The 27013-nt window shown below is 65.0% G+C and overlaps 6 protein-coding genes across 16 annotated transcripts in view; 4 read left to right on the plus strand and 2 right to left on the minus strand.

Moving 5' to 3' along the window:
- The window catches only part of RBFOX3 (RNA binding fox-1 homolog 3), a 136589-nt gene extending 128080 nt beyond the window's left edge, over window positions 1–8509 (plus strand). For 4 of the 9 annotated variants that reach the window (XM_039716127.1, XM_039716128.1, XM_039716129.1 and 1 more), the window contains 11 exons: window positions 79–330; window positions 982–1119; window positions 1516–1569; window positions 2074–2166; window positions 3090–3150; window positions 3395–3448; window positions 4042–4174; window positions 4714–4753; window positions 5331–5392; window positions 5662–5740; window positions 6549–7108. In XM_039716127.1, the coding sequence (XP_039572061.1) occupies window positions 79–330; window positions 982–1119; window positions 1516–1569; window positions 2074–2166; window positions 3090–3150; window positions 3395–3448; window positions 4042–4174; window positions 4714–4753; window positions 5331–5392; window positions 5662–5740; window positions 6549–6593 (1011 nt within the window). In that variant the 3' untranslated portion in view covers window positions 6594–7108. Of the gene's footprint in view, window positions 1–78; window positions 331–981; window positions 1120–1515; window positions 1570–2073; window positions 2167–3089; window positions 3151–3394; window positions 3449–4041; window positions 4175–4713; window positions 4754–5330; window positions 5393–5661; window positions 5741–6548; window positions 7113–7198 lie in introns of those variants that run through there. The other 5 variants (XM_039716133.1, XM_039716134.1, XM_039716135.1 and 2 more) reach the window with 3 other exon arrangements.
- Window positions 8510–9279: 770 nt separating this feature from the next.
- ENGASE (endo-beta-N-acetylglucosaminidase) lies at window positions 9280–13890 on the minus strand. Its single transcript, XM_039716219.1, has 15 exons — window positions 13861–13890; window positions 13441–13607; window positions 13186–13262; window positions 12878–13079; window positions 12441–12589; window positions 12198–12355; window positions 11941–12089; window positions 11634–11799; window positions 11207–11310; window positions 10861–10969; window positions 10587–10759; window positions 10214–10368; window positions 10031–10133; window positions 9827–9941; window positions 9280–9726 (listed from the first exon to the last, which is right to left on the minus strand). The coding sequence occupies exons 1-15, from the start codon at window positions 13888–13890 to the stop codon at window positions 9322–9324; spliced, it is 2262 nt and encodes a 753-aa protein (XP_039572153.1). The 3' UTR covers window positions 9280–9321.
- Window positions 13891–14314: 424 nt separating this feature from the next.
- On the minus strand, window positions 14315–19211 carry C1QTNF1 (C1q and TNF related 1). 3 transcript variants are annotated; one of them, XM_039716143.1, is made up of 5 exons: window positions 19022–19211; window positions 16633–16768; window positions 16242–16418; window positions 15986–16128; window positions 14315–15642 (listed from the first exon to the last, which is right to left on the minus strand). In XM_039716143.1, the coding sequence occupies exons 3-5, from the start codon at window positions 16382–16384 to the stop codon at window positions 15092–15094; spliced, it is 837 nt and encodes a 278-aa protein (XP_039572077.1). In that variant the 5' UTR covers window positions 16385–16418; window positions 16633–16768; window positions 19022–19211; the 3' UTR covers window positions 14315–15091. The 3 variants fall into 3 exon arrangements, with proteins under 3 accessions (XP_039572077.1, XP_039572076.1, XP_039572078.1); XM_039716142.1 differs by having other exon boundaries at window positions 16242–16398; window positions 19022–19190; XM_039716144.1 differs by lacking the exons at window positions 16633–16768; window positions 19022–19211 and having other exon boundaries at window positions 15986–16160; window positions 16242–16365.
- A 1401-nt stretch (window positions 19212–20612) lies between these two features.
- Window positions 20613–23307, plus strand: CANT1 (calcium activated nucleotidase 1). The gene is made up of 3 exons (XM_039716126.1): window positions 20613–21926; window positions 22168–22371; window positions 22797–23307. Exons 1-3 carry the CDS (start codon window positions 21194–21196, stop codon window positions 23165–23167), a joined length of 1308 nt encoding a protein of 435 aa, XP_039572060.1. The 5' UTR covers window positions 20613–21193; the 3' UTR covers window positions 23168–23307.
- A 1537-nt stretch (window positions 23308–24844) lies between these two features.
- On the plus strand, window positions 24845–26355 carry LOC120505516. Its single transcript, XM_039716141.1, has 2 exons — window positions 24845–25592; window positions 26127–26355. Exons 1-2 carry the CDS (start codon window positions 24883–24885, stop codon window positions 26338–26340), a joined length of 924 nt encoding a protein of 307 aa, XP_039572075.1. The 5' UTR covers window positions 24845–24882; the 3' UTR covers window positions 26341–26355.
- A 177-nt stretch (window positions 26356–26532) lies between these two features.
- TIMP2 (TIMP metallopeptidase inhibitor 2) overlaps window positions 26533–27013 on the plus strand; it is an 8344-nt gene continuing 7863 nt past the window's right edge. The window contains exon 1 of the mRNA XM_039716146.1: window positions 26533–26879. Within this exon, the coding sequence (XP_039572080.1) occupies window positions 26753–26879 (127 nt within the window). The 5' untranslated portion in view covers window positions 26533–26752. The remainder of the gene's footprint in view (window positions 26880–27013) is intronic.

The raw sequence follows: 27013 nt of genomic DNA on the forward strand, positions 1-27013 counted from the left end.
AGATCAGAACCCCGTCCCAGGGCAGGCGGCAGCCCAGCTGTGCCGGCACTGAGGGGCACGGTGCCGCTCTCTCGGCAGGGTAACCAGGACGCCACGGCCCCGCCGGACGCGATGGCTCAGCCCTACCCCCCCGCCCAGTACCCCCCGCCCCCCCAGAACGGCATCCCCGCAGAGTACGCGCCGCCACACCCGCACCCCACGCAGGACTACTCGGGGCAGAGCTCGGTACCGGAGCACGCCATGACCCTCTACACACCAGCACAGAGCCACCCCGAGCAGCCGGGCAGCGACGCCAGCACACAGTCCATAGCAGGGACACAGACGGTACCGGTAAGGCCGTGCTGGGGCTGCGGTGGGCTCGGGGCAGTGCCAGAGGCACGGGGGGTGCTGGGCAGTGCTGCTGCGGGGTCCAGGGCAGTGCCAGAGGCACGGGGGGTGCTGGGCAGTGCTGCTGCGGGGTCCAGGGCAGTGCCAGAGGCACGGGGGGTGCTGGGCAGTGCTGCTGCAGGGTCCAGGGCAGTGCCAGAGCTGCCAGGAGGGTCCTGGGGCAGTGGTGCTGCCTGGCCAATGTCCCACAGGGTACCAGGCTGGGTGTTCCTGCCCCCATGACTCCCCCTCAGACCCCCCCACCATTTCTCATCTCTCGTAATCCACTTGCTTGGCTCTGCTCTAGGAGATGGTGGCAATTACAGCGCTGGAATGCAGCACCAGGAAGGTGCTGAGCTCTGCACTTTCCAGTCCTTCCACACGGTCCCGAGTGCAGCGTCTGCACCCCCACCCCGAGCATCCCCATAGCCCCAGCAGCATCCCCTGGCTCACCAGGAGGGAGGGACACCCATGGGGTACTGCCAGAACCTGGGGACCACAGGGTCCCTGGTGTCCCTGGGGACGGGCAGGGCCAAGCACAGGGCAGGGGGACATTCCCGCTGGGGACAGGGGGCTGGCACGGCCAGGGGCTGATGGCAGCCGTGCCTCCCACAGCAGACAGACGAGGCGGCACAGACAGACAGCCAGCAGCTACACTCCTCAGACAACACAGACAAGCAGCAGCCCAAGAGGTTACACGTCTCCAACATTCCCTTTCGATTCCGGGACCCCGACCTGCGGCAAATGTTTGGGGTGAGTACAGATCCACCCAGCCATCACATCCCTGCCCCGTGGCACCACTGGGACCTTGGCACTGTCACCTCCCAAGGGACATCCTGCCCAGCCCCTGGGTGTGGAGCAGGAGGTGACACAGAGCCCTTGTCCCACTCCACTGTCCCCTTCCCAGCCCTCGTTTGGACTCAGAGCAGTGTTAATTAATGAAATTTGGGATGACACTTCCCAAGTCCTGTCAGAGTGGGAGCCATGGGAGGGACAAGGGCATGACCCTTGCATGACCCTGGGGGTGCCCAGGTCTGGCCCCCAAGGCAGCCCTATGCCCATCCCTGGCACAGAGCCCCTTGCCAGCAGCTCTGGGTGCGAGGCCAGGGGCTTTGCAGGCACTCACCCCTCTGTTCTCTCCACTTGCAGCAATTCGGGAAAATTCTGGACGTGGAGATCATTTTCAATGAGCGGGGCTCCAAGGTGGGTGATGCCCATGGCCAGCACCATACAGCGAGTCCTGGGGAGGGTGCCAGTGGAGCCAGGTTGCCCAGCAGTGCTGTAACCTGCTTTCCCCTCGTCTCCTGTCCCATGGGACCCTGGCATGCAGTGCCCCATCGGGGCAGCCCCGGCGCCAACTCGGGAGGTCGTGCGGGTCCCGGTACCCAGCACTGGAGGGAGGAGAGGGCTTGCTGTGTCCCACCACGGGCAGCTCATGTCCCTCTGTGTCTGGATGTCTCTGTTGTATCTTCCCCGCTTTCTGTGCCCCTCTCCCAGACTCTTCTCCCAGCTCGTGGGCGGTTCTGGGGCCTCAGCCGGGACCCCCGGCCCCTGCAGAGACCCCAGTCTGGGCTCTTCATCTCTGCACTGTGGCAGCCTCACCTCCTGCGCCAGCTCTCCTGATTCACCCCCTCTCTCTCTCTGTCCCCACACCCTCTCTCTGTCTCTCTCTGTCTCTTTCTTTCTCCTTTTCTCCTCTGCTCACAGGGTTTTGGGTTTGTAACTTTTGAAACTAGCACAGATGCCGACCGGGCACGGGAGAAGCTGAATGGCACCATCGTAGAGGGCCGGAAGATTGAGGTGCTCAGATAAGTGTGCTAGTGCCGTGCCATGCCTGCGTGTGCGTGTCCCCTGCCCGGGCTGTGGGGCGCTTGGGGCAGCTCCTGGTGCCCTGGGGAGCTGTGCCCGGCGCGTGCATGTGTCCCTGAATGTGGCACGGGAGCATGCGTGTCGGCTGCGGGAAGGTCGTCGCTTGGCACGAGGAGTGTCTGGCCCCAGAGGAACCTCCCGGGTGCACGGAGAGCCGGGGTGTCAGCTGGGGCTGCATTCTGCCTGCTACAGACAAGTCTGGCAGACCCCCTTGCCCACAGCAGCCACCCCAGGCTCTGCAGGGAGCTCTGGGGCTCTGCCCCGCATGCCACCCCCCCTGCTCTGTGCTGGGAGGGAGGATCCACCCGCAGCTCCACATCTGCAGTACCCAGCAGCTGCCCAGCCCCAGAGGCTTTGATTTCTCCAAGCTTAGCACAGGGATCAGGCTCTGCCCATTTGCCAGCAGCTCCCCGCTGGTGTCTGATGAGTGGTGGGGAACAGGGTGGCACATGGCAGAAGGAGTGGGACAAAATGTCCCCAGCAGTGCTGACACCACAAAGGGAGCCTGGCAGGGCACAGCAATGCCCCATGGACAAGGAAAACATCATCAAAAAAAATTGGGCAGGAGCTCATGGGCAGCATGTCGGGGCTCAGCCTGGGCATGGCACTGCAGCTCTCGGGGCACCAGCCAGCAGCCTGAGCCATGCTCACAGCTGGAGCATGGAGGCCTGGGCTGGCTGGAGGCATGGGCAGGTCTGTGTACAGCGGGGTGCTGCAGGCAGAGCCTTGTCTCGTGTCCCTGGTGCAGCTGGCATCCTTTGCTCCGGCCCCCGAAGCAGCGGCAGCAGGCCCTGGACCCCAGCCTCGCCAGCTGCAGTCCCTCAGGCTCTGAGCCCCTGTCCCTCTCTCTGCAGGTGAACAACGCCACGGCCCGTGTCATGACCAACAAGAAGGTGGCCAACCCCTACACCAATGGTAAGGGCAGTGTCCAGAGAGCAGGGCTGCAGCAGGCAGGGGCACCCCCGGGCACCAGCACTGTCTGGCTGCCGGGGAGCTCTGGCAGTGAATGCCCGCCACGCTGCCAGCAAATGGGAGAGCAACTGCTGCTGCCCAGTGCAGGAGGGCAGCCCCCGCGCCCTCCTCCTGCCTGGGATGGGGCTGTTGCCCCTCAGAGCACCATGCAGAGTGCCCTGTCCTTACTGGCTCTCCCTGCCCACAGGCTGGAAGCTGAACCCAGTGGTGGGAGCAGTCTACGGCCCCGAATTCTACGCAGGTAACGTCAGGCTGCAGCAGTACCCGCTGCAGGTTCCCCCCAGACGGCAGCTCTGCCCTGTGTCTGCCACTGCTCTGTGCAGTGAGCAGCCCCTGGCCCCTCTCCCTGTCCTTTACACCTGCCTGCACAGTTCATCCTATCCTATCCTATCCTATCCTATCCTATCCTATCCTATCCTATCCTATCCTATCCTATCCTATCCTATCCTATCCTATCCTACCCTACCCTACCCTATCCTATCCTATCTTGTCCTATCCTGTCCTGTCCTGTCCTGTCCTATCCTATCCTATCCTATCCTATCCTATCCTATCCTATCCTATCCTATCCTATCCTATCCTATCCTATCCTATCCTATCCTATCCTATCCTATCCTATCCTATCCTATCCTATCCTATCCTATCCTGTCCTGTCCTGTCCTGTCCCGTCCCGTCCCGTCCCGTCCCATCCCATCCCATCCCATCCCCTTGCCCAGCCTCCCCACGGGGCCATGTCCCTGCCAGCCTGAGGGCACAGGGTGGGCTGTGCCACAGGTGCCCCGTGGGGGCTGTGTGGCGCTGCCGTGCAAAGCCCTCAGGTGTCCCCTCCTCCTGCAGTAACGGGGTTCCCGTACCCCGCCACGGGGACGGCCGTGGCCTACCGAGGGGCGCACCTCCGGGGCCGGGGCCGCGCCGTCTACAACACCTTCCGCGCCGCGCCGCCGCCGCCGCCCATCCCCACCTACGGCGCGTGAGTACCGGGGGGCTGCTGGGGGGCTTCTGCTGCCACAGCGCTCTGAGACTGTGCGGGCAGCACCGGGCTCGTCAGGAACAGGCTGCAGCTCCTGCAGCAGCTGCCTGGCCACAGGCTCTGTGCCAGCCTCACTCTGCTGCCCTCGGGTGACCCACACGCTCGGCAGCCTCCTGCCCACCAAGGCACAGGATGTTATTCCAGCCAGGAATGGTTGGTTTAGTGGAAACTCTGTCCCAGCACATGTGGCTGGGATGGCCTCGGTCACAGACACAGCCATGGCCATCTTGAGGGTGCTTGGCTGCTCCCAGCAGAGATGCTGCCCTGGGATCCTCCTCTGGCACGCCCTGCCCTTGGCTGTGCCCTCTGCATATGCCCATGTCCCCAGAATCCCAGCCCAGAGGTGCCTTTGGGACCCGGACAGCCAGCCCTTGCCATGAGCCGTGGGGCTGAGGCAGCTTCCCCCAGTCACTGCCCTCACCCCGCTCCCCTCGTCCAGGGGCGCTTGCCGGGCTCTGATGCCTCCGCCTCATTTCCAGGGTCGTCTACCAGGATGGCTTCTACGGAGCTGAGATCTACGTAAGTGACACTGCCCAGGGCTGGGCTGTGACAGGGACCCCATGCCAGCACAGGGGGCAGGCGGTGTCACATGGGTCCCTGGTGGGCTCTGCGCCCCCTCCAAACCCCTTCCCCTGGGTGGCAGCAAGATCACGAGCACAGCACAGCTTCTCCAGAGCAGTCTGGGTGGCACACACCACGCAGGATCCTGTGCCCAATCCTGTGCCCCTGCCAGCCCCCTTGCAGGGCTGGTGCCACGTGGGATTTACGGTTCCTCAGTTCCTTACACCCGTGTTTAACCTCCATGTCTGAGGAGCCAGCGGCGATATTTCAGGCGGGCACTGAAGGATTTATCTAACGTGACACCTCATTAAGGCGAGCGGGGAGGTAACAGTCTCTTCTCTGGAAATTTAATTTTTTAAGGTTAATGTTTGTGAAAGCCCCTGGGGAATGGTAATGAGGCTGATGCGTGCCCAGTGGCACTGGCACCACCCCCTGTGGGCCCCACACTTCTCCGTGCAGTGCCATGGGGCACCCAGCTGCCCCAACCCCACCTCCCCAGTGGGTGCAGCCCCTTGACCAGTCTCTCTCCCTGCAGGGGGGCTATGCTGCCTACAGGTACGCCCAGCCCGCAGCAGCAGCGGCCGCATACAGCGACAGGTGAGCACCGGGCACGGCACCCAGGGGAGCCCCGTGTCACCCCCAGCTCCTGGGTGCTGTGGGACACGACAGAGTCAGGCACGGGGAGGGTGTCCTGCAGACAGGGATATCTTGCTGCCCTCAGGGCTAGGCTGGAAAGGGTTGGCACCACTGCAGGGGGAGCAGGGAGGTCCGGGGGGCTCCCAGGTGCAGCTGGGAGGGAGGGAGGGCTCAGAGGGGAGACAGGAGCCCAGCTGTTGTCACTAACACCTGCCACTGTTTGCTCCTAGCTATGGCAGAGTGTACGCAGCAGCAGACCCCTACCACCACACCATCGGCCCCGCCGCCACATACAGCATTGGCACCATGGTAAGAGCAGCCCCTCGGCCTTCCTCTGCTTCCCGGGGGGCTGCAGGCAGCCCAGGGAGGGTCTGGCACGGTGGCCGTGGGGCCTGTGGGGCACAGGGCAGGGCCGGGGGCTGTGGGAGGGGTGTGGGAATGGCGCAGCCCCTGCCTGGCTCTGTCTGCAGGAGAGGAAACCCTCACCCCACCTTGCCCCTCCTTCCCCTCACACCCCGCACAGTCCTGCCCACACATGCCACTTCCCAGGGGCCTGGCTGTCCCCCACCGGCTGCCTGGGCAGGCTCCAGGACTCCTCTGTCATCCCAGTGCAGGACAGTGTCCCCAGGGCCCCGCGTGCAGCCACACACGGGGGGCACCGCAGCCCCTCACACACCACAGCTCTTGGCCAGCTCTGACAGCATCAAAGATGAAAAATCGCACTCACGGCTGGGATCACAAAGCCAACCTGCCTTTTTCTGCCTTTTTTTACTCCCTGGGCAGCTGCTAGCGAGGGGCCAGGGGCACTACATCCTAGGGGTTTTCAGCTGAGTGCCACAGCAGGGATGGGGCAGCTCCTTGGCAGGCATGGCGCAGCAGTGCCACGCTGGAGGCATAGGGCAGCCCCTGCCCCCAGGGCAGTGCCCATGGCCACCACAGAGCCCGGGCAGCACTGGGCACCCTGGCCCTGCCTGCCCCTCACATCCCAAGGACAGCAGCGATTTGGTGTCATTTGAAAGAGGAGGAAAAAACAAAAGAAGAAAAAAAAAAAGGGAAGATCTAGGCTTTGGCTATCTGAATACTGATTGGCTTTTTTTTTTCATCTTTGATGTTGCAGGCTAGTCTATACCGAGGAGGGTACAGCCGCTTCACTCCCTACTAGCAAGACAGACCCAGCCCCCCCACCACTGCCCCCGATGCTCACTAGCACCAAACCAAACCAGGCAGACAGAGCCGAGGCCGAGCCTGCGGAGGAGCCGCGGGTGCTGCCCGGGTGGCCGGGGCTGGCGCCGGGCTCTGTGGGGCCGCAGCACCCCACACCCATAGGGTTACCTCAGCCGCTCCGTCCTGCCGCCCGCCCGCCTCTCCGGCACCATCCAGTGGGGCCAGCCCTCGCCCCAGCAGCGCCCCGCGCCCACAGCCGGGCTGCCGGGTCCCCCCGCTGCCCTGGCCGGGCTGCACAGGGCTCGTCCCCCCGCGGATGTGCTCAGCCTGCAGGGATGCTCGCTCCGCAGGCGCTGGGGCTCGGCGGGACAGCAGCCCCCCGAGCAGCCCCTCTGCCCCCATAGGAGAGAGAGGAGCCAGCTGGGCTTGCTGCCAGCTGGGGGGCCTGAGGCTGGGGTGGGTTTGGGATTCAGGGCAGCCCGGCGGGCAGGAGCGCGGGGCTGGGTGTGATGGGCTGCGCTGGGACGGTGCCTGTGTGCCCCCGGCCACCAGCTCGGCCTGAGTGCTTCAGCGAAAGACCTGCCTCTCTTGTTTCTGTTGTAGTGAACCAGTGGCTGTTTCCTTCTGGGACCAGGAAGGGCAAAAATATACACACACACCCCCACCCCCAAAAAAAAAAAAAAAAAAAAAAAGAACCCCAATATATAAAAATTAAAAGCAAAGCAACGGGGGGAAAAAAAGGAAAAAAAAGAAAAAACGAACAAAAAAAAGAGAAACCAAGGCAAGCGGCAGCAGCCAAGTGAGTCCCAACTGTCCACACACACCGAGTGAGCGAGTCCCAGAGGAGCCGCGGCAAGCACCGGCGGTCGGATGCGCCGGAGGGACCCCCAGCGCCCCGGCCCCAGAGCCCAGCAGGGAGGGAGCCGGTGCAGGCAGGCGTGAGGGTCCGCGGGGTCCGGGGGCCCTCCCCGCCCAGGTCAGGGCCTGGGCGCCACGTCTTCCTTCCCCTGGTGCAGCAGCGCTGGGGGTGCCGGCAGAGCGCTGCGCCCTGCCCGGCTCGTGGGACCGGGTGACAGGGTGGGGACCCGGCTTGGTGCCACCCGAGCCCCGGCGCTGGCGGCCATCAGCGTGTCGGGTGTGCGGGGCCTCAGCTCCAGCGCGGAACTGGGGCGGCGGCGCGGATGCGGTGCTGAGGTATTGCAGAGGACGACCCTCTGCCTTTTAAAGGGAATTTTTGTTAAGAGGAGCTTGCAACTCGCTTGTGACCCCTTCCCCTTCTTCCTCCCTCCTTCCCTGACGCCCACGCTCCCGCCCTGCCTGGACCAGCCCTGACCAAAGCTGTGCCAGGCGCTGCCCCAGTCCCACTCCCGCTTGCCCTGCGGCACGGGACGCGCTCATGAGCACCCGTCCCTGCCTGAGGCAGCGGGATGTCCCCAGCCCTGGGTGCGGGGTCTCGGCCACTGCATCACCCACGAGGGACCCGCCCAAGCCGCGAGGCTGGGCTGCAGCCGCCGGCGCGCTGGGCACGGTGCCCAGTGGCGCGGGGCACTGCGGAGCCCATCCCGGGGTGCAGCGCCGTCCCGCGCCCTTCTGGCTCTGCCACTCCTCAAACCTCACTTTATAGTCTGCAGACGCCCCCGACGCCCCAGCGATGAGCTCCCCCTTTTCTATTCCCGGTGTACATAGCCCCGGCCCCGCTCCCCTGTACAAAGCTCCGTCCATCGCTGTACTGGCTTCTCCCTTACAGCACCCCTGCGCCGCCCCGGCGTGCGGGCTGGCGCCGGCCCATCCTGTATGCTTAAAAGTGTGACCATTCTAATAAACAGTATTATTATTATTATTATTATTATTATTATTATTATTACAATGATTATTATTATTATTGAAATTATTAATAAAGATTTCTTTCTTCAACCAGGGCGACTCAGGTTTTGACTGGTTGCGCGGGGCTGTGGCTGCTACAGATCTGGCTGGGCAGGGGGCCACAGCCTGTGGACAAATGGGGAACCCTTGGGGCCCCCAGCCTCACCATGGTGAGGGAGCAGGGTGCTGCATGAAGAGCCCTCTCCTGGCTGGGCCTAGCCCTTCGTTCTTCAGGCCATCAGGTAATATGTTCCTGCTCCGTCTCAGGAGCAGCAGCTCCACTGCTGGCATTGGTGTCCCTGGCAGAGCCTGCATTGTTTGGGGACAGGGCTTGGGACCCCACTGCAGGAGTGCTCGGCTGCTCCTGCCTGCTAATTGCTTGCTCACCAGACTGTGAGAAAATAATTGCTGCTATAAATTTTCTCTCCTCCTCACAAGATGCTCTGGGGAGGCAGTGTAGGCTGGTGGCACTGGGCTGGGTCCACGTTAATGAGCACAGCGGTCACCCAGGCTGGGCTGCTGCAGAGCCCGTGCTGGCAGCTCCCCACCAGGCTGAGCCCTGAGGGGACTGCGTGCCTTGGGGTCTTACGGCCAGTATACACAGCCTGTGGGCAGCAGCCTGAGACAGTGAGGGCTGCAGGAGCTGGTGGGGTTCTCAGGGCAGGTGCCCCAGTCTGGGGTCACACATGTTGGGGATCCTGGTCAGCACCCAGTGGGCCCCTGCAGTGAGGGCTGAGACAACCACAGGGGTGGGAGGAAAGGGACTCACCAGCCCCAGGTAATGAAATGCAGCCTCCCTGTGTCCCCACCACAGCCCACCCACCACATGGAGGAGACACGGCACGGGCTGCACCACAGTTGCTTTAATGCCCATCTGAGCTGGTGCCACTGCCTGGTGCGGAATAGACCAGCACGAGGCGGCCCCAGAGCTCGGGGTCCACAGGCAGCTCATCCCGCAGAACCGGCTCCACCAGCAGCTCCAGCCGGCAGGACTGTGTGGGCGCCGGCCGCGGCACGGCCAGCCCCACGACGCGGAAGAGGCAGCCCTGCGCCAGCCCCAGCACCTGCGGCGCCGTCTGGCCCAGGCGGCACCGGGCGCCCTGGCTCAGGACACGGAACCATCTGGCACGGCCAGGCGGGAAGGACCAGCGCAGGGTGAGGCTGAGCGAGAGCTGCTCGGGCTCGGGGCCCTCCTGCCACCAGAGCTGCGAGGCCATCACGCTGTGCACCTGCGGCGGGGAGGCCGCCACGCTGGCCGTGTCCAGCACCTGCGAGGGAACCGCAGCACCGTCAGGGTCAGGGCAGGCATCCCCACCTTCCCAGAACAAGGGGGGCACGGGCAGGTGTCTCCACCAGGCAGGCACTCACCCGCACCTCCCCGAGGAGGCAGGTGAAGGATGTCTCCTGCATGCTGGGCTGCTGGCGGGACACAATCAGGGACAGGTCTCGTAGGCTGCAGTCCTGCAGCTCCAGCTCATAGCACCTGAGAGGGAAGAGGCAGAAAAAATGGTACCAGGGAGCCCTGGCGTCCCGTGCCTGCCTGTGGACACAGGATGCAGGCAGGGCACTCACCGGCTGGTCCAGCCATGGGAGCCACGGTGGCAGGCGGCGAGCAGCTTGGCGAGGCCGGGCGGCGGTGCCGGGAGGAACCGGGGGTGGTACCGGCCATTGGGCTCTGCCAGAGGGAGCCAGGTCAGGGGTGAGGGACTGCAGCAGGTGCTCACTGCAGAGAGCACGGGGGGACAGGATCCTCACCGGGCAGGGAGGTGGGGTTGCCCTCGAAGCACATCCCCGAGTCCCAGGTGGTGACCTCCAGTGCCACTGTGAAGTCATCGGGCTGTGGCCCCTCCAGCTTGTAGAGCAGGGTCAGGAAGACCTTGGGAGGGGCTGGCATCTGCAAAGAGAAGAGGCTGATGACCCCAAATCCACCCAGAGAGAGACAGAGACAGAGAGAGAGAGAGACAAAAAGAAGGTGCATAGTGTTAGGTGTGCTGTGCAGTGTGGGCAGAGCCTGGGCACACACGCCACCAGGCCCGGGGCCACACAGTTCAGGCCATGCAGGCCATGTTAGGCTGACATGGTGCCAGCCCAGCGCTGAGGAGGGGTGAAGGGCTTTTCCCCAACTCACCGGACAGCCACGCGCTCCTCGCCGGGGGGAATGATCCCCTGCAGCTGCAGGGAGCTGCCCCCACACCAGGCATCCTGCAGGCAGCAGCCGGTGCTCAGTGTGCCCTGCCGTTCTGGGTACAGTGGCTGGATGTCCTGCGCACTCAGATCATACCAGGGCCCAGACTCTTCATCCTACAGCACAGGAAGAGCTGAGCTGGGGGAGCCAAGAGCAGGGACCTCCCTGCCCAGCCCAGCCCAGTCTGACCAGAGCAGAGCTGTCACCCTGCACCCACCTTCCCGTCCAGGAACGTGCTGGTGCCCATGCCCAGGCTGAAGGAGGTGGTCAGGGGCAGTGTGCAAATGCTGTGCGTGGGCAGGTACTCTGCCAGCGAGCCCCAGAACCTGGAGGCAAAGATGGGTGTCAGGGCAGAGACCCCTGTGACGGTCACTGCCCAGCACAGCCTCAGGTATCACCTCAGCTGGGGCAGAAAGGGGCCAGCTGCTCCTGGCTAGCAGCCATGGTGTTCTGACAGCCACAGTGTCCCTGTAGCTGTGTCCCACCACCCCACAGCCTTCCTGAGCCAGGGCACTCCTAGCCCAGTTCCTCCCCCAACACCCTCCCCGCTGAGCTGCCCTCACCTGTTCTCGTTCTGCAGGAAGTTTTCCTTGCCCAGGTGCTCATAGACCCAGCCAGGAGCGAAGATGGCTGCAGAGAGGCCAAACTGGCGGATCAGGCGCAGGGACTGCGGAAACGAGCAGTGAGCAGCATGGGCCAGGCCAGGGAGTCACCTTGTCCCCTGTCCTGTCCCTGCTACCCCCAGGTTCCACTGGCCCCATGGTGGGGCAGGACACCAGAGGGATGTGCTGCAGCATCTCCCTCTCCAGGGATGGCAGCACTGGGATCTTTTCATGCATGGCCAGCACTCTGGGATCCCTCACTCCTCACCTGTTCATCCCCAGCTTAGCAGCCCAACACAGCACAGCCCAGCAGGGCCGCAGTGGGAGCTCAGAGCCCTGCACTGGGAGAGGTCAGGGTCACACTCTGGTCCAGCCCTGTCACACACACCTTGTCAGTGTCGAAGCCACCACCAATCACATCCCCACGGCCAAAGACATCAACGCCGACATAGACATCGTTTAGGCGCGGACCAGCCAGCCTCTGCGTGCGCTCCAGCTGCTCCTCCTTCCAGTTGTAGTTGGTGAACAGCCCGTCACAGGCATCAAAGAACATCCTGGGGACAATGGTCACAGTGGCAGACGCTGTGGTCACACGCGGCCTCATCAAGGGCTGTGCAGGTTGTGCCTGACTGGTGCCATGCTGGCTTTGGGGTGGGCTCATGCCCCCCACCCAGGGACAGCTTTTCCAGCCTCACCTATTCTGATCATTCAGCTCATTCTGCCACCTCAATGTGCCATCCTTCAGGACGCTGTCATACCAGATCACCAGCCCTCCTGGCACAGCGCTGTGCACCCGTGCTGTCAGGTCCTGCAGGAAGAGGGGCAGGTTCTCCACCGCCGCCGGCTGCCAGGAGAGAGAGAGAGAGACACGGGTGGGTGAGGGCACGGGGCAGGGGGCTCCCCACGGGAACAGCACAAAGGCAGGGCAGCGAGCAGGGCCAGCAGGACTCACGCTCAGCGTGTTCTCTATGTTGATCAGCCAGCCGTCGAAGCGGTAGTGCTGGGCGATGCGGGCCAGCTGCTCGGCCACGGCGCCGTACGCCTCCTCCCCGCCGGCCAGGAACGCCTCGCACAGCTTCTCCCCATCCGTCCACTCCGTGATGAATGTGCCTGCGGAGGCAGCCAGGGGTCAGCTGCACATCCTGGAGAGTCCACCTCACTGCTGGGGCTGGCCCAGGCTTAGCCCTGCCCCTACCCAGAACAGGGACGCTGTTCCGGTGCGCTGCATTGGTCCAGACCACGGGCGGGATGGTGACAGTGTGGTGGCTGAAGTAGACAAAGATGTCGATGTAGCGCCAGTGGTAGAAGACGTAGGGGTTGCGTGTGGCCGAGCCCTGGATGAACCTGCAGAGGGAAAAGGGTTGGGCAGTGCAGGAAGGACGCTGACAGACGCTGTGAAGCTGGATAGGAGCCTGACTCACAGCCAGGAGCTGGGCAGAGCTGTGGCACTGAGCCACCTCTGAACATCCCAGCCTGAGCAAGGCTCCCCAAGCACTGAGCCAAACACCCCATCCTTGCTCACCTGTGGCTGAGCCGGCAGGAGACGTGTCAGACAGAAACACAACTGCCTGGCAGTTTGAGACATTGAGCTCTGCTGTCACACCTCCCTTCCACCTTCCACCTAGCACGTACCTGTCCTCCAAGTACCCGCCACGCATGTCGTGGCACACCAGCGTCCGGGGCCTCCTGCTGAGGAGCGGGGGCTGGCGCTTGGCCAGAGGCACGGCTGACACATTGAACTCATCGTTGCTGTTGGGCTGCCAGGCCAGCAGCTCCTCCAGACCGGTCAAGAAGAAGCTGATGGGCTCCGTGGTCTTCGTGTCAAAGTACCTTGCTGGGAACAGTGGGGCGGCGGGTCAGGGTCAGCAGCGAGCCCTGCCTGTGCAGCTCGGTCCGGCACTGGCACCGGCACCATCCCCATCCCTCTCCCGGTGCCTCACCCGGCAGGGGCTGCGGGCGGTCGCTGATGGTGTCGTGCAGGACAGTGGTTCCCTGGATGTCCGCCGCCGGCTGCAAGCTGCCCCGGGAGTTTAGGTGAGGGCCGGGCTGGGCCAGCACCGCGGCCAGCGCCGACCGGGCCCTGCCAGCCCCGCCACCGTCCCCACCACCGTCCCGCTCCCGGACCCCATCCCCATCCCCATCACCGTCCCCGTCCTGGTCCCGATCGCGGCCTCGGCCCCGGCCCCGCCATCCACCTCCGCAGCCGCCGCGCCGCCCGCTCCGCCTCGGCCGGCTCCTCCGCCGCGGCCCCGGGCTCGGCTGGGGGGCGCGGCCCCGGAGCTCCGCCCGCCGGCCCGCACCGCCCCGGGCACCGCCCGCCCCCGTGTCCCGGGGCGGGGTGTCCCGGGACGGACCGCGTGTCCTGGGAAGAAACCGCACGCCTCTGAATGGATCGCGTGTCCCAGGGATGGGAATCTCTGTACCGGGATGGGAATCTGTGTGCTGGGATGTAACAGGCCCTGCTGGGCAGGCTGGCACGGAGATGGTGCCTGGTCCCCAGGGAGCTTTGCCCATGCCATGGGACAGGGCGGGGGCCTTGCGCTGATGCCCCCACCCCACAGCAGTGAGCGGCCTGACCTGCCTCACTTAGCCCCCACCATCCACCCACTCCTCACATATGGGGCCAGGGCTCTGTTTAAGGTCATCCTGAGTCCCCGCAGCCGGGTCCCCTCCCTCCTGTGCTTGGGGTGCTGGTTTGCAGCTGCAGCCCTGCTCAGCCCAGCCATGGACCTGCCACTCCAGACCCTGACACCTGGCTTCACCTCAGATCTACCTCCTCTCCGTGGATGTGTCGCATAACCTGCACTTCTGACAGCCCTGCCAGCCTGTCCTGCTCCCCGGCTAACAGTTCTGTCACTGCACGCAGCTCCTGGCCCTTGGGGCACAGCTGGCCCGTGCAGTGCCTGGCACAGGTCCCCGGCTCTCCAGGGACAGTTTGTTCTTCCCTCTCCACCCCATCTCAGCAGCACCATGCCAGCTCCCTCCTGGGAGCCCCTGCTCCCCAGGAGCAGAACCTTGCCCTGAGTCCCTCAGAGCCTCCCCACACACAAAGCAAGAGGAGACTGAAGGTGTGAGCAAGGCTGGAAATGTGAGGTGTTTAATGTGGCATGAGCTGAATGGGGGGTCAGAATGCTGGCCCATGCTGCTGCTGCATCTACACAAACATGAAGCCTGGCCAGCAGATAACCTAAGGGAAGAGGAAGTGGCTGAGGCCAAAAGCCCCACACCCAGGGCTGCTGGTGGGTAGAGCGCCCTTCCTGAGCAGAGGCTGCAGCGAGCAGCAACAGAATCTGCAGAGGGAACTGACACAATTCACTCCCCACAGGGGGACCCAGCCCCCCACTGCAACACCTGCACCGGGGAAGGCAGGAGGGCCCTTAGTGGTTTATTGCCTTTCTGGATGGTGCTGAGCACCTTCTGTCCGTTCTGGCTGGGGAGCACAGCCTGGTGCCAGGAGGTGAGCGTGGCACTGTGCAAGTGTCTGTGCTGCCTGGCACCAGGGCACAAGCAGTCACACTGTGCTGCTGTGCCAGCACCGCGACAGGCTGAGCCTGGTAAACCCAGCTCTGGAGCAGGGAGAGGGAGTGAGCTCCCTGCCCCCCCACCCCTGCCAGGGGAGCAGCTGCTTCCTGGTCACTAACGTGGCAGGGGCTTACAAGTGCTCCAACTCTTCCAGGTGTGTCTGGTTGGCCTTGAGGTGCTGGAGCGAGGGAATTCACACACTGGTGCAGCTGCTGGGGGTAGTGGCACTAGGGTGACTAACAGCATAATAGGGGTGGCACTCCTGGGATGAGAGGGACAGGGGCTCCTTGGCCACCTGGCCTGGCACAGGAGGGGTGCGGGGGCTCAGGGGTCCCCACTGTACTTGATGAGGTGGCCACTGAAGGTGATGTAGGTGTCGTACTCGTCGCTGAAGATGGCGTTTTCGCGCTCACCCTTGTAGAGCCGCACCCAGACCTCATCCTGCTCCTTCAGCTCCAGCATGACGCTCTGGCTCTGCATGATGCTGCGGTCGCTCACCTGGGCGTAGAGGATCACCACCTCCGCCCCATTGCGCATGATGTGCAGGTACGTCTCCTTCTGGTTCCAGGTGTGCACATTGAGGCTGAAGTAGTAGATCCCGGGGATGTAGCAGTAAAACTTGCCCGTGAACATGTTGAAGTGGTCATAGAGGTTGACAAACTCCGTGTCAAAGATGAGGGTCTGGTAGTAGTCGTTACTGTGCAGGGGTTTCTTGCGGCCCACGGAGAAGGCGGCGTAGTGGCTCTTGCAGCGCTCCCCGGGGGCGCCCATGCTGCCCTTCTGTCCCTTGGGCCCCGCGTGGCCCCGGCTGCCAGCCACCCCCGTCTTGCCAAACTTGCCCTGCATGCCACGCTCACCACGGTCCCCCTTCTCTCCTGGGCAGAGCAGGGAGGGAGAGTTGGGCTGTCAGGCAGGGGCCAGAGCTGAACCCAGCACCCCAAGAGCCCCTTCCCCAGAGGCGGATGGAGGGAGCAGGGACCCACCAGTCCTGCCCCTGCCTCTCCCCAGGCTCTGATGCTGCTGCCCAGAAGCCACCAGAGCAGGGGCGGCTCACACCCCAGTGTGGCTCCTGCCCCCTGTCTGTGCAGGGCACAGGACCACTGGCACCACCCCAGTTTCTCATTCCCAGCCTGTGCAGGAGCTGGCACTGTGAGCCCACCTCAGCGCTGGAGCTGGGGCAATGCTGGCAGCACAGCGTGGGGTCCTGCCAGCCCTCACCTTTCAGGATGGTCATGTTGATCTGAGGCATGGGCTGGTACTGGGGGTAGAAGCGCTTTTCAGGTGAGGGGCAGCAGCGGACACAGCGGGGCTGTGGGGGCAGCCCCTCCTGGGCATCACCAGCCTTCTGCTCCTGCGCGGCCCTGGCAAGGCAGACAGCAAAGCACAACAGGAGCTACGGGGGGGCGGGGGGTCTGCGGTGCCAGGGCTGCCCTGGCCCCCACTGCAGAGCACCCTGGCTCAGGGGTCCCCTCACCTGGTGCTGGCAGCCTGGTGCTGGGACGAGGCCTCATTGGGGTCTGTCCACCATCGCTGGTCAGGGAGGGAGCTGGTCTGGCTCCCCACAGGGCAGGGCAGCAGGAAGATCAGCAGGACACCGTGCACCCACAGCCCCTCCATGCCTTGGCAGGGCCCTGTGAGGTGCCAGGGACAGCTGAGGGGGACAGGAATGAGGAGACTCCCAGCCCAGCCATGCCCCAAGCTGTCCTGGGACAGGACCTGTGCACTGCACAGCCCCAGGGTTCTGGCTGGGCTATGGAACAGTGTCACCCCAGTGAGCACCTGTGCAGACCCACGCTGAGGCAGTTAGGGGGCTCTGGGCTCATGTGCAGCCCCTGAGCTCTGGCACATATGGCAGATGGGATTACCTCAGGAGCTGAGAGTGGAGCAGAGCAGCAGCCTCTGAGCAGGCCAAGTCCTGGACCAAGTGCTGCTGCTCCAGCCCAGCCTGGCTTCAGCTGCCTCCCATGGACGCCCAAGAGCAGCAATTTAGGATGTCAGCACCTGAAAAATTACAGAGAGCCCAGATGCCATGAGGCAAATGCCAGGGTGCAGCCCTGCTTGTGTGTGGGACCCCAGGTGGGCCCAGAGAGGGCATCTGCACCCTACTCCTGCGAGGGGCTCCTGTGCCTTGGGGGCTGCCAGCCCAAGGGTTTGCAAGGGGACGAGACCCCCTCCTCCAGAAAGAGGGATGTGGGCTGGCAGCCCTATCTGGGAGCTGGCTGAAACCTTTCCAAGAGCCCACACCCTGTATGGGGCCAAAACTAATATTTGCAGTGGTGGTGGCACTGTGGCCCAGCCCGGGCACTTCGCGACCCCTCCCTCTATTATCAGAAGCGTATCTGCTGGAGACGTGGGGCCGGGCACGCAGCACCTCGCCCTTTGGACAGCCCTGGCCAAACAGGGGCGTAGCAGTGCCCAGCGCCGGGCATCCCGCGGCTGCAGGCTCCGAGCGGGACGGGGATGGCTGCTGCCTGGCTCCTATCTCAGCCAGGCGCCTCCCTGGGGTGGGACATGCGTGTGGCTTTCGCCGGTGTCCCCTCCCAAAGAGCCGCCCGGCTGCGCTCCGCCGGGATCGCGGAGCGCCCTCTCAGCCCTGCCCTGTGTTGTGCGGCTCAGCCAGGCCATGACGGATTTTGGGGCAGAATCCTGTGGTTGTGGTGAGCGCCTGCTCTCAGTCGGTGGTCGGTGGCTGCTGTCACTGTCCCCAGGTGCGGGGTCCCAGGGACCACGTGCGCTCCCGCAGCGGAGTGGAGGGCTCCGGGGGCGGATGCCTGCATCATGACTCACTGGAGCTGGGAAGGGGCGGAGGGATTGGGAAAGGCTCCAAGGGCTTTTCCTGCTGCTCAAACCCTCTGCCAAGGGCCTGGCCGCGGCACACACTTCCCACTGCCTGTCTCTCACCCCGTTGTGTCGGTGCTGCCAGGTGTGGAGGGAGGCAGGGGACAAGCGGATCCATGGATAGAGGTGGAGGCGGCCGGCCAGGGCCTTGTGAGCGGCTGTGACCAGGGGAGCCCTGGCTCTGCCCAGCCTGCCTGGCCCCCAGCTGTGCCAGACACACAGCGCTGAGCAGGGCACGCAGCCTGCCGGGTTTGGGAAGCCTGTGGCTTTCCCCCAGCTCTGGGACTGTCACACCAGGCATCCCTCTAGGATCTGGAGCAGGCCGGGCCCTGGGCACAGCGCACTGTCACAGGGAGCTGCTCCACGAGGAGAAACCCTCCACAGGAAGTTCCCATGGTGGAAGGCAGTGCTTCCCAGGCTGTTGGGGACAGAGGCGAGTGTGTGGTGCTCGCAGGGTGCTGCCAGCAGCCCATGGGGATCACTGGGCCCCCAGCGTGCCCCCCTGCACCCTGCAGGTGTGCTGGGCATTGTGTGCCCACCTGCACATGGGCACACACCACCCTGCCAGGGACACGCATTTCCCTCAGGGTTGGCTGCTCTCCAGGATCAGTCAGAGATTTAAACTCAGTGGCTGCAGAAGCCTTGGGACTGCAAGTCAAAACATCCCAAAATACTTTCCAGATGGAGATGAAGACTAGGATGAAACGGAACAAACCCTAGGGGAAGGATGAGGAGCTCGGGGCAGTGTGGAGGCAGCAGGACCTGCACCCGTCTCTGTTTAGGGTGGTGGATACAAACTTCCCTGCACAGCAGCCAGAACCACTGTGCCTTGGGGTCATGCTGGTGGGCCAGGTGCCCCCTGTGCTGCTGCAGACGCTGGAACGGTTGCAGAGCCCTTTTTTCCCTGGAGCAGGGCAGAGCCGGCAGGCAGCAGGGTGGGAGCTGCATGGGGCAGATGTGGGGAAGGAGCACGGGTTAGTTGCAGCCCTCCAGCTTCTGTAGCACCAGCAAGACATTGTGCTGGGTCACAACAGCCACTGTGACCCCCAAGAGATGCCGAAGGTGGCCCAGCGGGGGTTTGATGTGTTTGTAGCCATGAGTTTTTTGGGGACACAGCTGGGGCAGGGCTGGGGGGGATCTGTGTCCTCCCAGAGCCGCGGTGGGTCGGGCTGTGCCCCCAGACTACTGTGAGGCTCAGCCGTGTGGCCCCCACTGCTCCTTCGCAGGAAAGGCAAGGGCGTGGCTCGGCCGGGGGGGCTCAGGGACCGGCCCCCCTGGCCGGGCGTGTGCCAGGGCACCCGAGCGCTCGGCGAGGCGGAGCCGCCCCCCGGGACCTCGGCACCGCCCGCCGGTGGGAGCTCGGCCCCTGCAGCTCCGGGGGTGATCGCCGGGCCTCCCAAAGCTGCCCCCACCTACCTCGGGGCACGGCTTCTCCCTCGCGGCGCTGCCTTTGCTGCCCTAGGGCACCGCCCGGGCCAGCGCAGAGCCTGCCCGCGGCCGACGGCTGCCTCCCGCTCCGGAGCCGCCTCGCCTCGCCCGGCCCGGGCGGAAATGCACTTTTGGGAAGCGCAGGAGGCAGCGAGGCACGGGACGAGGCTCGCAGCCCTCCCCCGCCAGATGTGCGCCCGCGGTTGCCTTAACCGTGCGTGCTCCCGGGACCGCCCGCCCCAGCCGCTCGTGCTCCGGGGCCGCCGCACCGGCAGCGGAGGCGGCACCTGCCAGCGGTTCCCCGGAGCTGCCGCGGGGCCCGGGATCCCGGAGGGTGCGGCTGGCCCCGGCGCAGGACCCTGCCCCGTGCCGGCGTCGCCGAGGCCGTTCCCAGCCCCGAGGGCAGCGCGACCAGCACAGCCGCACCGGGCTGCAGCCTGTGACAGCCGGGCACGCACACGGGTCCCAAGGCGCGGGGCTGGGTTTACCCCGCTCCCACCCCGAGTGGCGGCGTGACACAGGGGGCAACCGGGCCAAGGACAGAATGTGCTGCGGGCTAGAGCAGGGCAGCGCGGGGGTCATGCCCGCCGGGCAGCCGGGCTGTGCCCACCCCGCAGAGGCAGCTGGGCCCCCGCACCGCCCCCGCCGCTGGGCTCCAGCCGCCCGTGCGCGGCGCCCACTCCGGCGGGCCCTGCTCAGCGCGGACCACAGCTCCCGGCAGGCCCCGCTGCGCAGCGGGAGGGGCGGCGGGGGCGCGGTGCCGCGCAGGGTCTCCTGGGAGTTGTAGTTTGTGCGCCAGACGGAGCGGCCAGGCCGCTGCCAGGCGCGGCGGCGGCGGCGCGCGGGGCCGGGCCGGCAGGCGGGGGTCCGCACCGGACGGGGGCACCGCGCGCCTCGAGCACCCTCCCGGGCGGCAGCCGTGGGCTCCTCGGGGCTGTGCCCCGCGCGGAGGTCCCGGGGCCGCGGGGATCTCAGGGCCCCGCTCCGTCCGGGCGGTGCCCCGGCTGCCCGTCGGCTCGGCCGGGGAGGGGGCGCGGGGGTCCCCGAGGGCGCGCCCGGCGCAGGCGGGCAATCCCCGCGTCCTTAGAGGGGCGTCCCGTGTCCCTGGCCGGGGGTCCCCGCGGCCGTGCTCAGAGCGGGTTACAAGCGCTGTGGGGTCAGCGCACCGAGGGGGTCCCCGGGGCTCTGCCAGGCCCACGCTCCGGGATCCCGACGGGACCGAGAGGCACTGCCGTGCCCCCAGCCGGGGCTCCGTGCTGTGCCGCAGCTCCCCTGCCCGGGGCCGGCCCCCCACGCTCAATGCCGCCTCTGTTTGCCACTCCGGCTGCTGAAAGGCACATTGAGACCCTGCGGCACGGGCCTTTTGTAGAAAGCCCTGCGATGGCGGCTGGGGATCTCTGCCCCGGGATGGGGGTCTCTGCCCCGGGCTGCATGGCACGGGCTGAGCACGGGTCCAGTGGTGGCTGCTTGCCACCCGGGCAGCCCGGAGTGCCCGTCTGCGGGAGCCCGGGGCGCTGCCACGTCCCCTGTGCTGCAGGGAGGGAGGTGGCGCTGAGGGCACTGCTGGCACCCCAGCCCGCGGGTGGGCTCACAGTGCTCACACGTGGAGGACACGCTGTGTCCTGGGCCAGGATGAGGGGTCCTGTGTCTGTGAGGCTGGGCAGGTCCGGGTGTGAGTCCCTTGGGCACTGCGCTTCCTGCTCAGGTGTTGGCATCCTGCTTGGGCGGAGCTGCCACGTATCCCAGTGTCCCTGCGTGGCTTGGGGACAAGCTCACAGCTCATCAGTGGGGTCGGTTCTCAGGGCCACGGGAGCTGGGCCAGGCTGCCCAGCCACTCTGGAGACAGCAAGGGTCATCCTTGCCGCCCGAGAGGAACCCACTTCCTCCCAGGACCCTGTGGGGATGTGCCCCAGGACACTGTGACACGGGGCTCACCTTGAGCCAGGTGCCTCAGCTCGCTGCCTGAGCTGCAGTGACCATGGCACAGATAGAGCTGCCGGGCAGGTCGTGCAGTCCTGCCAAGGTGCTGGGGCTCCTGGGCAGGGGGCGCAGAGAGAGCCAGGTGAGAGGGGCTGAGGGTGGTTCCAGCAGCAAACAGCCCCTGGGCGTGGTGCCTCTTAGCTGCGTGAGGTGGGAGCACCTTCTGCTGCAAGAGAGGGGATGGGGCCCCTCATGGCTGTGCTCTGCTGTCCCCCGAGCTCAGTCAGCACCAAATCCAGCTCTTTGACCTTCTCGCTCCCCTCTTCCCACCAGGCTCTGCTCGCCCCCTGTCTGATGCCCGTCCCGCCCTGCCATGAGTCTATGAGCCCCCTCCGGATCAGCGTGGGTGGTCTGCCCGTGCTCGCGTCCATGACCAAGGGTGCTGACCCCCGCTTCCGACTGCGCTGGAAGGCCATCGTGCTGTCCTCAGCCTGCGTGGGGCTTCTGCTGCTGCTGCTCTGCCTGCACCGCTCCTCCCCAGCACGGCATGGCCCCCCCAGCCCCCGCACCTGGCAGCTCGGCCTGCGGGCGGGAGAGCGCTACAACGACACGTACCCGCTGTCCCCGCCGCAGAGGAACCCCGAGGGCGTGCGCTACCGCATCGGCGTCATTGCCGACCTGGACACGCAGTCCCGGGGCTCCCAGGAGCACACCTGGTTCAGTTACCTGAAGAAGGGCTACCTGGTACTGTCAGACAGTGGGGACAGAGTGACGGTGGAGTGGGACAAGGATGAGAGCATGCTGCAGTCCCACCTGGCGGAGAAGGGCCGGGGCATGGAGCTCTCAGAGCTGGTGGTTTTCAACGGGAAGCTGTACGCGGTGGACGACCGGACAGGTGTGGTCTACCAGATCGAGGGCAACAAGGTGGTGCCTTGGGTGATCCTCCCAGATGGGGACGGCACTGTGGGCAAAGGTGAGCTCCTGTCCTGTCCTGTAAAGCCCTTGGCTCTTTTCACCTTGCTGGGGTGGGGTACGCCTTTCCTGTGACCTCTGAGCCTGGCCAAGAGAGGGCAGCTCCTGCTGAGAGACCAGCTGGCTGCAGGGGGGACACTGTCACCAGCACCAGGCTCAGGGGTGCAGGGTGTGGGGCATGTGGGACAGTCTGGTGGCCACGTGCTGACTGAGCTCCCCTCAGGACATTCTTTCCACCACAGGCTTCAAGGCGGAGTGGCTGGCAGTGAAGGATGAGCACCTGTACGTGGGAGGACTGGGCAAGGAGTGGACCACCACGACAGGGGAAGTGGTGAACGAGAACCCCCAGTGGGTGAAGGTCATTGGCTACAAGGGTGACGTGAGCCACGAGAACTGGGTGACAAACTACAACGCGCTGAGGGCTGCAGCGGGGATCCGGCCCCCAGGTATGGAGCAGGGCAACCTCCTGCCACCCCATATCCCACACTCTGATGGTTCCAGAGCCATACAGTCACCCTCCCCGGGGATACTGGCACTGGGGGAGATTTAAAGGCTGCCAGAGGCCAGAGATCTCCCCTTGTCCTGGTCCTTTTCCTCTGCTGCCTGTGCCAGGAGCAGCTAGAGGGTGGCTCATCTGGCATTGGGCCTGGCAGCTGTGCCCCCAGGCAGAGTGGGGTGTGCTGAGTGCCCCTGCTTAGCTCTGGGGAGAATTGTGGGGCTGCTGCCAGGCAGTAGGGCAGGAGCAGGCAGAAGAGTTCATAGGGGATGCCTGTATGGGGCTGTGGGGTGTTTTGGAGGGGAAGGGGAAGGAGGACGGTCCCGCCCCAGCGTGGCTGTGGCCCGTGTGGTCTCACTCCACTTCCTGCCGCAGGGTACCTGATCCACGAGTCGGCCTCCTGGAGCGACACGCTGCAGCGCTGGTTCTTCCTGCCGCGCCGCGCCAGCCACGAGCGCTACAGCGAGCAGGCGGACGAGCGGCGGGGCACCAACCTGCTGCTCAGCTCCACCCAGGACTTCGGGCACGTCACGGTGGCGCGCGTGGGCGACGTGGTTCCCACCCATGGCTTCTCCTCCTTCAAGTTCATCCCGGACACGGACGACCAGATCATCGTGGCGCTGAAGTCAGAGGAGGACAATGGCAAGATCTCCAGCTACATCATGGCCTTCACACTGGACGGGCGCTTCCTCCTGCCCGAGACCAGGATTGGCAGTGTGAAGTACGAGGGCATTGAGTTTATTTAACATACATCTGGAGCGAGTGGAGGCGTGTGGGCAGGCCCTGCTAGCCTGCTCCTAGCCCGGGGTCCATGAGAGATGTCAGGCAGCGCTCCCAGCTGTGTCCTTGGCCCTGGGCTCTCCTGTAAAGTGTTGACTGAGCTGCAGCAGGTGTGGTGCGAGTGTTTCGGCAGTGGCACCTGGTGGCAAGGGACCGCCACCACAGGGTGCTCCCGGCCCCGGGACAGTGTCCAGGTCCTGGAGTGCTGGTGCCTAGTCAGGCCCCAGTGCAGCCCCTAGTGCCCAGCCCTGAATTGCGACAGAACCATCTGCGGTGGCTCGGTGGCTCTGGTGACATCCATGCTCTGGGGTTGCAGCTGAGCCCGAGCTGTACAGCTGTGCCTCGTGTGCCATGGGGCTCGCTGGGTGGAGTGGGGTGTGCAGCCAGAGAGGGTCAGACTGGGGGGATTTAATCAGGCTTTTTCTTCAGAAGCTGGATTTCCTTCCCTTTTCCCATCAGCTGGGTGAGGGGATGGCTGGGGTGACGAGTGGCCTGTTTCAGAGAAAAGTCTCACATGGGAGGGGACAGTGTTTGTGTACCTCTGCCTGTTTCAGAGAAAAGTCTCACATGGGAGGGGACAGTGTTTGTGTACCTCTGCTCCTGTGAGCACAGAGGATGCAGCAGTTCCCTCACCACTGTGGTTCCAGCACAGTGGCTGTGCCTATGGGGCAGGGGGTGTGGTTGATGGGGCCACCAGCTGTGGCCAGATGTGAAGTGGGCCCATCCTGGTGCCATTCTCAGGCCACACCCTCAGAGGTGTGTGTGTGTGCTGGTCGTCTGTCTTCTCCAAGCCCTGGCTGCACATGGCTCCAACCCCAGAAATGCTCCCAGCCCCAGAACTGTCAGCTCTGGGAAGAGCTGAGCCCTGGACAGAACTGCTGGGAGCTGGCAGCAGTGCAGCCATGCTGTGCAAGGGCTGCTGTGCTCGGTGCAGGAGCAGAGCCAGGAGCTGCAGTTCTGCTTCCCAGAGCCAGCAGCAGCTGAGGAGCGTTCACAGCAGCCCAGGGCTTTGGCCAGGGAGCCCTCCCCACGCTCGCCAGCGTGTTGTGAAACTGCTGCCGCAGCCCGTGGCCCCCAGGAGGAACTTGTGTGGTTTCAGAAGCCACAAGGGCCAAAGGGGCATCTGCTGGCCCCAGGGCCCTCCTGACCCCCTGACCAAGGGGACTGTGGCTCCTGGCCTGCCCCAGGTCACAGGGCAGCATATCCTCACACCAGGCCCGGTGCTTGGTTCTGTGGTGTCCCCACTTTGGTCCCTTTTACACTGCCCCTAGGGCAGATCTGCCAGCAGGTCGGGCTTCAGAGAGCTGGGCCTGGCCACTGTGCTTTGAGGGGCCCTTGTGCCCCCTGTATCCCTCTGCCATGCCTTGGCACTGCTCTGCTGTGGGTCCAGCCGTGCACAGGGAGGGAGGGGGCCTGTCGGGGCAGCAGTCAGGCTGTGGTTGGGTGGAAGGATCCACAGAGCGGTTGGGGCCCTCCCAAGAACCCCGCCAGGCTGCTCCCCCCACCCCTGTTTACAGTGTCAGCACCTCTGTGAGCCATGCAGAGCTGCAGGCCAGACATGTGTTTTCATTTAGCCCAGACAATGACTCGGCCAGCGCTGGGCTGCGCTTGTCTCTAGACAGGACCTGTCCCCAGCCTGCAGACAGGCCTGGCTTTGGCCCCTGCACGTGGCCTGGGGATCATGCAGCACCCGGCCCAGGGCACCCAGCATGCTTTTGCAGCCCACACTGGGCGCCAGCTGGCCACAGTCCATGATGGCCACTCAGCCATCACTGGCACTTGGCAATCTCTCCTGGCCTCAGTCACCCTCCCAGCCCAGCGCTGGCAGCTCCACAGCACCTGTTGTGGCCCCAGGGCTGTGCCAGTGGCTGTTCCTGCTACCTGGTCCCTTCTTGTCCCCTGGGCCGAGGCACCCCTGGGCCCCTGCCCTGAGCACTGCGCTGCCCTCAGAGCAGCAGCACCAATGCCTCATTTCCTGCTGCTGCTGCAGCCTCTGCAGGCCGTGGGCCCCACGCTAGAGTTGGCAACCTGGGGCCCCATCTCCAGGTGTCATCCAGCATCCCAGCGCTGTCAATGCTGTCACCTCCCCTGTGTTCCTGCAGGCTCAGGCAGGGTTTGGGCTGGGTCCAGCTGCACAGTTCTGTTTCTTCTCCTGCTGGAGGCTGAGCTCTCTGTTACCTCCCTCTTCTGCGTGTATCCATGGCAGTGCTGTGACAAGAGGCTGGCTCAGGAGCATATTTTATGGCTGTGGTGGTGGCTGTCCTGCCAACACATGCCCATGACACCTGGCCCAGCTGTGCTTGAAAGCTGTGGCCCTGCCTGCTCCACTGGGACAAAGGCACTACTGGAGACATGGAGCACTCTCAGCAGCCAGCCAGGCACAGAGTACAGGTACAGTGACAGCAGCAGCAGCATCCTGACACCTCCATGGTGACACAGCGAGTGGGTTTGGACTGGCATAGAGTCTGTTTTTTTCCATATTAGATGGCGTAGGGCAGTGTTTTGGATTTGTGCTGGGAACGGTGTTGATAACAGGGATGTTTTCATTACTGCTGAGCAGCATTTGCACAGCTTGAGGCCTGTTCTGCTCTTCATCCCACCAGTGAGGGGCTGGGGAGGGCACAAGGAGTCAGGAGGGGACACAGAACAGCTGACCCAAGGGTATTCCACACTGTAGGGAATAATACTCAGCTTATAGAGCTGGGGGAAGACAGAGGAAGGGGGGACATTCTGAGTGATGGTGTTTGTCCTCCCGAATCACCATCGTGGGCCCGTTCCCAGGCTGGAGCTCAGCTGCCCTGGAGATGGCTCAGCACCTGCCTGCCGTGGGGAGGGGTGAAAGAATTCCCTGCTTTGCTTTGCTTATGTGTGGCTTTTGCTTCACCTTTATCTCAGCCAGCAGTTTTCTCACTTTCCCCTTCCCAGTTCTCTCACCAGCCGGCTGGGAAGAATGAACCAGAAGCAGCTGGGGGCTGAGCTGCCCACCAGGGTTAAACCCCATCGTGCATCCAGGATAGAGACAAGGTGGGGTTTTGGAGCTGTGCTCCAGGGCAGGAGCTGCTGCCGTGGGGAGAGGCACGAGGCCTGGGGCAGGGGCACAGGAGCCGCAGTGGGGGCAGGAAGCAGGCAGGGGAGCTGACTCGGCTGTGGGACAAGCTGGGGTGGAGGAGCCCAAGGTGGGGAGGGATTCTCGGGCACAGAACTGCTGCCGCTCCGGCCATCCGCTGCGGGGGTTTGGGCCCCGGGAGCGAAGGGGCCGGGGGGGCGTGCCGGGGCGGGGGCAGCGGTCGCGGCGGAGCCGCATCCCGCGGAGGGCGGGCGCAGCCGGGCTGGCCCCGCGCCACGCGGAGGAGGAGCAGCAGATCCCCGGAGCACGTTAAAGAGCGAGGCCGAGCGCGGCGGGGAGGAAGCGAACGGGCTCCGTGAAGGCAACGGAGCGGCGGCCGCAGAGCGCCCGCTCCGGCCGGACCCGAGTTCCCGGCGGCGGCTCGGCCGGGCCCGGCGGTGCGTGCGGGATCGGGGCCGGGCGGCCGCGCCCGCAGCCCCGCACCATGCCCGCCGCGCTGCCCAGCCTGCTGGCCTGGCTGGCGGTGCTGCTGCTCGGCAGGGCCCGCCCGGCCGACGCCTGCAGCTGCTCGCCCATCCACCCGCAACAGGCCTTCTGCAACGCCGACGTAGGTGAGCGCCGCGGGGAACCCCGCCCCGAGCCCCCCGAGCCCCCGCCCGCGCCAACTTCCCGGCGGGGGAAGGAGCGGAAAGTTGGCGCGGGGCGGGCGGGGAGCGGGCAGAGCCCCCCGACCCCCGGCACCTGG

This window comes from Passer montanus, unplaced genomic scaffold, assembly GCF_014805655.1.
Source record: "Passer montanus isolate IOZ18808 unplaced genomic scaffold, ASM1480565v1 scaffold35, whole genome shotgun sequence".
Classification (NCBI taxonomy): Eukaryota; Metazoa; Chordata; class Aves; order Passeriformes; family Passeridae; genus Passer; species Passer montanus.